Here is an 11,471-nt window from a genome sequence, read left to right as displayed (position 1 = left end):
AGTAACGAGAGGAGCGTAACCCACAGTAACGAAGTAAAAGCACAGATTTTTCCCAAAAAAATTTACTCAAGCAAGAGTATAAAGTCTTTAAATATACTCCGAAAAGTATTAGTTACCCCCAAAAATTGCTCAAGTAAATGTAACGAAGTAAATGTAACTCGTTACTACCCACCTCTGGGTATAGAAACAGCTTCTATTAAAATGCCTTAGAAAAAAACATTACTGGTTTGCATTTTGAGACAAAACAATGGCACTGACATGTTTTACAAATCCTTCAGTGCAAGTTATCTTCAGTTAGGACGACTCTAAGTTGCATTTTGCACATGTGAATACAAAGGATTTAGCATAGTGAATGATTGCCTGTATATGTTCCAACTCATATCATACCCACAAGTCAAACATTTAAACTTTTCCACTTCGAACTATTCTTTCTTTATATTATTTTAAAGTAGTGTTTAGCCCCAGCCAACCACCCCACATCAGCTACTACTCACTGGATACTTATCAATACAATAAACCTACTACTACTTGAACTTCAAGACAATAATTCAGATTAAAATGACTGAATTCAACTTTTATTTAGTTAAATTTCACATAACTCTAAGTCAAACCTCAAAACAAAACCTCAAAAGTCCTGTTATACTAAATGTAAAAAAAAAAAAAAATATAAACTCTCACCATGCTTCCTTTCACAAACATGGATTTCAACTTTTGTTAGACCAATGCTTTCAGCGTGTGGCCTTGCACTGGTTTAACGGTTTAAGTTATTCTATTTCTTTAAGTGCTGCTGTGGCTTTAACTTTAACAAAACTTGCCATGCCAGATAGTTGCATCTTTACAGTATTATCTGCACTGCAATTTCTTTTTGAAAGCTGTAATGCGATTATAAACATAAAATTTTACTGTCTTCCAATCGCGGTTCCTCAGAGCTTGTGGTTCAGCTTTCAAGCATTTCTCACAGTCACTCTTTGCTGGTACAGTGCCAGATATGATGAATGACTTCAGGTGCCTTTCCACCGCCTGCACCTCTGCCTGCTGCCAGGGAGCTTTCTTCTGGCTACTTTTACCTTAAAGTGATCAGAAAATAAGAAATGATTAAGAGTGTATGCTGGAATTCCAATCTGAAGTTCTGAATTCTGAATTCATTCAAGGATTCGATCTCTCTCTAAACCCTCCTTTATCGAAGCTCGACTCTGTTCTGATTGGTCAGATGTCCCAGTCTGTTGTCGGTTCTACCGTTCTTTGAGAGTAGGTCAAATTACACATTCGCACACAGCCAATGAAAACCAGAGGCTGGGCTTTTGTTACAAACCTGTGTAGGTTCATGCAGGAAGCAAGTCTGGAATTACGCAGGACTCGTTTCTTCCTTTTGGGAGACTAATTTAATTTGTCCTGAACTTTGACCTTTTTACATTTGATCTTTTATATTACACACTACATAAAAAGGTCATACCTGAGTAAGCATAAAAGGGGTACTTTAACTAGAATTAGGTCAGAAATTTGTGACTAAATACATAAGATATAACCCGGTGTCTGTAGTCATTTTTTGAATTGTCGAAAGAGAGAGAGAGATTGATATTCTTGCCAGATACGGTGCATTTATGAATTTCAGAAGGATCTATGACCCTCTCTAGAGACAATATGCAATGCATTTTTTTTTTTTACTTAAGTAGATTTACTTAATTTCCAAATATGTTAAATTTACTTGAAAAACGATTGTGCAAAAACTTGCCAAATAAAAATTAAGTAAATTTACCTCTTGTTTTTTTTCAGGGTAGGGTAACTGGTGGCTTTTAAATGACAGAGGCATGAATTTAGAATTTCTCAGGGATAAAATGACAAACAGATATAAGCTTAGTGATTAAACTGAGCATTCTTTTTTACCATGTGGCTGCTACTGCAACGTTTAGCCAATTCTAGTTGAATTTAATCCTACAGAAAACAACAGACGTACCAAAGAGAAATGTGTAAAGAGTTCACCTTTGCAAGGTGGTCTCATAGCACTGGCTCCTGAAGACATCGGCACTTCTGATGATGGTTTGCCTCTCTTGTGTGACATATTCCTCTCGGTAGCAGGAAGTGCCACCTCGGCTGAAGCTTTGATGGGAAATAATCAAAGTTCAACATTTTCAGAAAGATAAGTAATATATATAAAAAAAATTAATAGTAGTAAATGTGCTATAAAATTCTGACAATGCACAAGTGATGGGTGCTACTGTCCAACTCATGATTTTAATCATGATTATACAGTAGATACCGTAAGTGAAATTAACGCTAAAGTGTGCAGTTGTTTTAATCATTGCAAGTATAGCTGAACTACAATCTATATCATGTCTTTTCAAGAAACATTTTAGAAAAAATATGCTCAAACTCTTTAAACAGAGTACTTCGTTTTATTTTAGTCAAAAAGGAATCATGTCACAATTCGTTTTGTGCCTCGACCCACCCAACAGAAGAGAGTGGATCAGCTAGCTTTACATAATAAATATAACTTTCTCTTATGAACCCTTAATTTTATAGTATTAAGTTCCTCAAAAACAAAAAGTTTACAATAAAACATGTTGATAATAAAATAGATAAATTTATATTCATACTTAATCATATGTAATAAAATGATAATGTTGAAGAATAGCTTGGAGGCATTTGACAGTAGTTTTGACAAAAAATAAATACTTGTTTAGTGTACTGAATCATCTTCTGCGCTGGAACAATGTGTTTGCCCATCAGGTCTTCACAAGTCACTTGACTGATAACGATCAATAACTACAAAATGTAATTGTGTATTTTGACAGTAATACAAACCGTCAACAGTAGATGAACAGTGTCCCTCTTGTATGCTCCTGTCTTCCTCATCACAGTCATTAACTTGTTCTTCCTCATCACAGTCAACTACTTTTTCTGTGGAAGTACAAAATACAGCTTTACAGTGGTATATAATGGTTTGCAAACTTGGTATAGGAATAGATGGTTAAAAAAAAAATCTATTAAATTAACAAACCATCAGGATCTATCCCAATTTCATCCAAGTTCTTGCCATGGAACTCAGCTAATCTTCCTTGCTCAAGAGCCATTAAAACTTTGCTGATCTTGGCTAGTTGCAGGGTCTTCTCAGGGAGTCGATAGAACTCACGATGGATTCTGATGTCGTGCCCGAGAAAGTTTGCCAGCTGGTCCATCTCGGTGTCGGTCATGTTCAGCACTGTTGAAAGGGTCGCGGCATGCTTACGCAGCCTGGTAGATGTCAGTGCCTTGGGACACTTTGCACCACAAGCCTTTGCAAAGCCACGGAGGCAGTCTGACCCTCGGAAATGTGTCATGGCTTCTGGTCTAGCAAACATATAGGCATTGTCTTTTAAAACCCCACACGCCTCTCTCTGCTTAACAAGGAGTTCTAAGGAACACAGCATTTTTGGAGTCAGAAGGACTGGAACTGGCCGACCACGCTTTCCCCTGGTGATAACCCTTGTGAAGTGTCTGCAGAGTTTCTTCTCCACTTCGGAGAGAGCCCAGTCCACATCCTCATGTGGATCAGAAGTGTCTCTTGATAAAAACACAGACAAAGGCATGCTCGCCACCTCTCCTTCTCTCCGCCGATTAAAGAGAATCATCTGAGCTAGACACACCTTGGCCAGCTCCATCCAGGCTTTAGTAGATGGACTTTCAGAGAGCAGGTTGAACCACTCATCTTGCACTTGACTGAGAAAAGTATGCAGTTTTTGTACGTCTTCAGTAAAGGGCATGAGCGTAGGCACATTCCACTTTGCTTCCCTGATATTCCTCAATGCTGTAGCAGAAATCATCTCGTTCCACTTATTCGCATGGACTTCTTGAAACTCACTGGCATTCTTCACAAGCTGTTTGTCATTGGAGATTAAGCCCTGAGCTTTCAAGAGTTTGCATACTTTAACCAGGGAATTCCCAAGCTTGTTAGCAAGAGATGGAATCAAGAATTTGTCGGTTTCACTGTCATACCCACATGTATACTTAACAGCTTTGACGGTCTCCATGTACTTCTTTGGATTTACACAATCTTCCAGTGTTTTTAAGGAGGTGACTTTCCTGGCATTGTGAATCAATCTTCCCAGTTCTCGCATCTTCTCCCGCACACATTGTTTATTCTTATCTGATAGCCCACCTTTGTTCAACAAGTGCTGCCCAATATCAGTAATTACTCTGTCATTTTTTATTATATCTGTGATTGGGTCAGGATTCATGGCACTGATTACTCCCCACAGTTGTTTGGTCATGTTTGAAGGCACAGGCCCTGTGTAGGTACACATGGACTGAACACGGTTTTTTCCTGGTTTGGGAGGGTCTGATTGTGGTTGAAGTCTACAAGTACGCATGTGTCTCCACAGGACCTTTCTTGTAAAAAGTCCTTGACAGTATGCACAATGCATGAAATCTTCTCCCTGCACTTCTTTACGTGGTCGTTTAAATGGCACTAGTTCCCCCTTTCCTGACTCCATAACAGCTGCATTGTGAGCATAGTTTCCTCTGTTGCGAATATAATCAAGCTGGTTTTTCCTCTCCTTTGAACCCTTTGGAAAGCTTAGAGCTCTAGCCACATCAGACTTATTTTCATGTGAACTTTCTAGATGCCTTGCCATCTTAGCATAGGGTTTACTGCAGTACAAGCAGTAATGTCTCTTGTTGTACACTCTAGCACCATCTCTTTTTTGGTATGCACTAACAACTATTCCGTCTGTTGTGTTCTGACTTGAACTGGGTTCTTCTCCTGTTCCAGATGCTTCAGACGCAACATTGTGCATTTTGTCTGACGTTGTGGTGTCACAATCAGGGCAACTCACTGAGCCAGACTGATCAATATCCAGTTCATCAAGAAGCCGACGTTTTGCCTGGTTTAGTGTAAGGCTAACATCACTGTCACTTTCAGAAGTGGTATCTGGAACATAATCATCGGAACTCTCTGGTGTAGAATCAAAGAGCTCATCAGAATCTTCAAGATTTGTATCTTTCATCTAAAAATAAAATAAAGAAAGAAATGGGTAGAACTGCTGCAATTAATTGATCATTTGATTTTGACAATAGTAGCCAATTTAATGTGTCTCTGTTAATCTGTTGAGGTTTTTTTTTTTCTCAATTTTGCAAGTGTTATAATAAAGTTCTCAGTGCAAAAGTTATGAACAGTTGTTCTGACAAAAAAAAAAAAACTGATCATTTTGATCTTAAAGTAAAATAAAATTGAATAATTCTCTGATACTTTGCAGTCAATATCACATGAGAATATATTAATATTACATAAATTACTGATGAGGAGAATGATCTTAGGAATGAGAAAAAAAAAAAAGACATCACGTCTCTTGTTGTGACTTAAACTTACTATGACACTTTTAGTCCGTCTCAGTTTTGGCACAAAAATCTCATTTTCACTGTGGTTCTGGGTTGCAATCTGTAAACAAAGTATAAACAATATTTGACATTTCTATTGCATTTGAAATATGAAAATAAAAAAGTTGACCAGATCAAGAGTGAAAAATATCCCTGTCCAACATCCTCTGTCTGCGCTCACACACACACATATTGAATAAAACGGGCCTCATGGGGACCTTTCACACACAACGTTTATTGTTCCTCATGGGGACCAGATTCATCTAATCTCACACAACATCTCAACTCCCAACACTGAGCGACCAAAAGTGTGTTGTGGGGACGTCGTGAGTGAAAATTTTAAAGCACCAATTAACCAAGAAAAAGTTACTTGTGAAGGACAAAACTGGCCCCAAATATTCCACTACCTCTAACCTACTGGACACATGTTGATAAACTGTTGAGGGAACTAGTTTACGGCAGATACGCATCAAAATATGCACCAAAAACATGGAAAAAACTGACAGTAGACATAACTTTCCATTGATAAATGTGACCGTACCTGTTGAGGAGACCTGGTTTGACCAAAAGCATCATCCATTGGAGTCTGTGACTGGAGAGAAGCATCATCCACTGGAGTCTGTGACTGGAGAGAAGCATCATCCACTGGAGTCTGTGACTGGAGAGAAGCATCATCCACTGGAGTCTGTGACTGGAGAGAAGCATCATCCACTGGAGTCTGTGACTGGAGAGAAGCATCATCCACTGGAGTCTGTGACTGGAGAGAAGCATCATCCACTGGAGTCTGTGACTGGAGAGAAGCATCATCCATTGGAGTCTGTGACTGGAGAGAAGCATCAGAGTCACCTGCTGCTCTGCTATTAGCAGCAATGCTACTCTCCTGCAAGAGACAACACCAATAATGAGAAGATTTCACAACATGGAAACACAAGAGGCTAATCTGATGCAGACACTGAATGACCAATGAGACAATCAGCATCATTTTAAACATTTATCCCTGTCCAACATCCTCTGTCTGCGCTCACACACACACATATTGAATAAAACGGGCCTCATGGGGACCTTTCACACACAACGTTTATTGTTCCTCATGGGGACCAGATTCATCTAATCTCACACAACATCTCAACTCCCAACACTGAGCGACCAAAAGTGTGTTGTGGGGACGTCGTGAGTGAAAATTTTAAAGCACCAATTAACCAAGAAAAAGTTACTTGTGAAGGACAAAACTGGCCCCAAATATTCCACTACCTCTAACCTACTGGACACATGTTGATAAACTGTTGAGGGAACTAGTTTACGGCAGATACGCATCAAAATATGCACCAAAAACATGGAAAAAACTGACAGTAGACATAACTTTCCATTGATAAATGTGACCGTACCTGTTGAGGAGACCTGGTTTGACCAAAAGCATCATCCATTGGAGTCTGTGACTGGAGAGAAGCATCATCCATTGGAGTCTGTGACTGGAGAGAAGCATCATCCACTGGAGTCTGTGACTGGAGAGAAGCATCATCCACTGGAGTCTGTGACTGGAGAGAAGCATCATCCACTGGAGTCTGTGACTGGAGAGAAGCATCATCCATTGGAGTCTGTGACTGGAGAGAAGCATCAGAGTCACCTGCTGCTCTGCTATTAGCAGCAATGCTACTCTCCTGCAAGAGACAACACCAATAATGAGAAGATTTCACAACATGGAAACACAAGAGGCTAATCTGATGCAGACACTGAATGACCAATGAGACAATCAGCATCATTTTAAACATTTATCCCTGTCCAACATCCTCTGTCTGCGCTCACACACACACATATTGAATAAAACGGGCCTCATGGGGACCTTTCACACACAACGTTTATTGTTCCTCATGGGGACCAGATTCATCTAATCTCACACAACATCTCAACTCCCAACACTGAGCGACCAAAAGTGTGTTGTGGGGACGTCGTGAGTGAAAATTTTAAAGCACCAATTAACCAAGAAAAAGTTACTTGTGAAGGACAAAACTGGCCCCAAATATTCCACTACCTCTAACCTACTGGACACATGTTGATAAACTGTTGAGGGAACTAGTTTACGGCAGATACGCATCAAAATATGCACCAAAAACATGGAAAAATCTGACAGTAGACATAACTTTCCATTGATAAATGTGACCGTACCTGTTGAGGAGACCTGGTTTGACCAAAAGCATCATCCATTGGAGTCTGTGACTGGAGAGAAGCATCAGAGTCACCTGCTGCTCTGCTATTAGCAGCAATGCTACTCTCCTGCAAGAGACAACACCAATAATGAGAAGATTTCACAACATGGAAACACAAGAGGCTAATCTGATGCAGACACTGAATGACCAATGAGACAATCAGCATCATTTTAAACATTTATCCCTGTCCAACATCCTCTGTCTGCGCTCACACACACACATATTGAATAAAACGGGCCTCATGGGGACCTTTCACACACAACGTTTATTGTTCCTCATGGGGACCAGATTCATCTAATCTCACACAACATCTCAACTCCCAACACTGAGCGACCAAAAGTGTGTTGTGGGGACGTCGTGAGTGAAAATTTTAAAGCACCAATTAACCAAGAAAAAGTTACTTGTGAAGGACAAAACTGGCCCCAAATATTCCACTACCTCTAACCTACTGGACACATGTTGATAAACTGTTGAGGGAACTAGTTTACGGCAGATACGCATCAAAATATGCACCAAAAACATGGAAAAAACTGACAGTAGACATAACTTTCCATTGATAAATGTGACCGTACCTGTTGAGGAGACCTGGTTTGACCAAAAGCATCATCCATTGGAGTCTGTGACTGGAGAGAAGCATCATCCACTGGAGTCTGTGACTGGAGAGAAGCATCATCCATTGGAGTCTGTGACTGGAGAGAAGCATCATCCATTGGAGTCTGTGACTGGAGAGAAGCATCATCCATTGGAGTCTGTGACTGGAGAGAAGCATCATCCATTGGAGTCTGTGACTGGAGAGAAGCATCATCCATTGGAGTCTGTGACTGGAGAGAAGCATCATCCATTGGAGTCTGTGACTGGAGAGAAGCATCATCCACTGGAGTCTGTGACTGGAGAGAAGCATCATCCACTGGAGTCTGTGACTGGAGAGAAGCATCATCCACTGGAGTCTGTGACTGGAGAGAAGCATCATCCACTGGAGTCTGTGACTGGAGAGAAGCATCATCCACTGGAGTCTGTGACTGGAGAGAAGCATCATCCACTGGAGTCTGTGACTGGAGAGAAGCATCATCCACTGGAGTCTGTGACTGGAGAGAAGCATCATCCACTGGAGTCTGTGACTGGAGAGAAGCATCATCCATTGGAGTCTGTGACTGGAGAGAAGCATCAGAGTCACCTGCTGCTCTGCTATTAGCAGCAATGCTACTCTCCTGCAAGAGACAACACCAATAATGAGAAGATTTCACAACATGGAAACACAAGAGGCTAATCTGATGCAGACACTGAATGACCAATGAGACAATCAGCATCATTTTAAACATTTATCCCTGTCCAACATCCTCTGTCTGCGCTCACACACACACATATTGAATAAAACGGGCCTCATGGGGACCTTTCACACACAACGTTTATTGTTCCTCATGGGGACCAGATTCATCTAATCTCACACAACATCTCAACTCCCAACACTGAGCGACCAAAAGTGTGTTGTGGGGACGTCGTGAGTGAAAATTTTAAAAGCACCAATTAACCAAGAAAAAGTTACTTGTGAAGGACAAAACTGGCCCCAAATATTCCACTACCTCTAACCTACTGGACACATGTTGATAAACTGTTGAGGGAACTAGTTTACGGCTGATACGCATCAAAATATGCACCAAAAACATGGAAAAAACTGACAGTAGACATAACTTTCCATTGATAAATGTGACCGTACCTGTTGAGGAGACCTGGTTTGACCAAAAGCATCATCCATTGGAGTCTGTGACTGGAGAGAAGCATCATCCACTGGAGTCTGTGACTGGAGAGAAGCATCATCCACTGGAGTCTGTGACTGGAGAGAAGCATCATCCACTGGAGTCTGTGACTGGAGAGAAGCATCATCCACTGGAGTCTGTGACTGGAGAGAAGCATCATCCATTGGAGTCTGTGACTGGAGAGAAGCATCAGAGTCACCTGCTGCTCTGCTATTAGCAGCAATGCTACTCTCCTGCAAGAGACAACACCAATAATGAGAAGATTTCACAACATGGAAACACAAGAGGCTAATCTGATGCAGACACTGAATGACCAATGAGACAATCAGCATCATTTTAAACATTTATCCCTGTCCAACATCCTCTGTCTGCGCTCACACACACACATATTGAATAAAACGGGCCTCATGGGGACCTTTCACACACAACGTTTATTGTTCCTCATGGGGACCAGATTCATCTAATCTCACACAACATCTCAACTCCCAACACTGAGCGACCAAAAGTGTGTTGTGGGGACGTCGTGAGTGAAAATTTTAAAAGCACCAATTAACCAAGAAAAAGTTACTTGTGAAGGACAAAACTGGCCCCAAATATTCCACTACCTCTAACCTACTGGACACATGTTGATAAACTGTTGAGGGAACTAGTTTAAAAAACACCGACCCTCAAGTCATAATGGTTACAAATTATTTTCATATTTCTAATAGATTCAAATTCTAATTTCTTCAACAACCAAAAATTAGTTATTTCTGCAACTTACTTGGGTTCTCCATGGGCAGTCGTCTCCCCCATAATCATATGTGATTTCTTCTCCTTCTTTAATGTCTTTCAGCGCAAATAAACACAGGTGTGCCTTTCCATTCACATCGATTTTCTTCATCTTACAATTTGGATGTTGGTGGTCATCGTTAACTAACCGCCCAAACGATCCATCTTCCCTAGATGCATCAATGCTTAAATTTGAGAGAAAAAAAAGGGAAAAGGATGAATACAAGTGTTATAATGCATCAACACAAATCAGTGTCTTAGGCTGCATTTACACTGCATGGTTCAATTGACCCAATTCCAGTTTTCTTCATCCCATGTGGCACAGATCAGATAAGAGTCACCAGCGTTTAAGAAGGAAAATGAAGAGCATGGATTCAGATATTATCAGATCAGTTTCAGGCCTAATTCAGGACTAATTACCCCTTAGCCAACTGTTAACTGGTCAAACTAGTTTCATAAGACAATGAATGTACTATTGAAATTGAAACTGTAACTGTTTTTTTTCTAGATTGTCACCAAATGCCGTTTAAAATGCACACACTGGATAAGTGTCACTCTTAAAAAAAAAAATCTAAGCACGTTGTCAAAAAAAGGATACATTCACAAAATCAGAATTGGTCATGAAGACCTGTAGTGTAAATGTGGCCTTATTTTATCAAAAGGAATATAGCTTTGGTGCAATGTGACTTCATACCACCATGTTTTCCCTCTCCACTTAAACTCGAACATAAAAACAGCACAGGATGGGTGGTAGAGTTTTCTTCTCCTCTCCAGCTCTGCATAATTGATCAACTCACCCCTGTACTCCACAATAAAATCTCCTTTGCAAAAGGAACCTTTTGCAAATAATCCACGTCCTGCAGAGACAGCAAAAACATTTTCACCAAAAAAATTAATTAATAAATCTTGCAGAGATAAAGGGTGATAATTGTGCACACAGAACACATTAATAGTAGCTTATTTAAAATATTCTGCAACCTGGTTCCTAATTAACATAGATTTTCTATTCCATACTCACAAGGTTATGGTTCCATATTTCGTAATTATCAAGTGATAAATCAGTCATACCAGACACCACCTTACCTTTCACCGCATTGATGTAGTTCACCTCTAATTTAGTTTTGTCAGACTTCGTGACAACATGATGCATGGCATCCTTAAGAGGGCTGATTCGTGGTGGCATTTCAATCTGGAAATATATATATATATAAAATAAGTATAAAAAAGTATTTAAAAAAATTACACCGATTATGGAGAGATATGCAGAATTAAACTAAGGTGTTTATTAAGCAGATTTTCATCTTTATTGTCATGCAACACTGTATTGTACTTACGTAATGCAACAGTTCATTACAATGTTACATTTATCAATGTGACAAATCAAAACTGA

The 11,471-nt window shown here is 40.0% G+C and overlaps 1 protein-coding gene across 1 annotated transcript; it reads right to left on the bottom strand.

The window, feature by feature from the left end:
• Positions 1-450: 450 nt before the first annotated feature.
• LOC113096375 (uncharacterized) lies at positions 451-9,311 on the bottom strand. The gene is made up of 6 exons (XM_026261785.1): positions 9,271-9,311; positions 5,345-5,413; positions 2,999-4,982; positions 2,803-2,898; positions 1,981-2,097; positions 451-1,067 (listed from the first exon to the last, which is right to left on the bottom strand). The coding sequence occupies exons 1-6, from the start codon at positions 9,307-9,309 to the stop codon at positions 844-846; spliced, it is 2,529 nt and encodes an 842-aa protein (XP_026117570.1). The 5' UTR covers positions 9,310-9,311; the 3' UTR covers positions 451-843.
• Positions 9,312-11,471: the final 2,160 nt, after the last annotated feature.

This window comes from Carassius auratus, chromosome 1 (genome assembly GCF_003368295.1).
Source record: "Carassius auratus strain Wakin chromosome 1, ASM336829v1, whole genome shotgun sequence".
Taxonomy (NCBI): Eukaryota; Metazoa; Chordata; class Actinopteri; order Cypriniformes; family Cyprinidae; genus Carassius; species Carassius auratus.
This window is presented reverse-complemented; position numbering and strand designations above follow the sequence as displayed.

Excerpts from the sequence above, each read along its gene's own strand:
- LOC113096375 (XM_026261785.1), bottom strand. The coding sequence starts at position 9,309 with ATGGATGATGCTTTTGGTCAAACCAGGTCTCCTCAACAG. Across the intron at positions 2,098-2,802 it reads CTGTTCATCTACTGTTGACG|CTTCAGCCGAGGTGGCACTT; the intron begins GTTTGTATTACT and ends TTCCCATCAAAG. Across the intron at positions 1,068-1,980 it reads TATGAGACCACCTTGCAAAG|GTAAAAGTAGCCAGAAGAAA; the intron begins GTGAACTCTTTA and ends GATCACTTTAAG.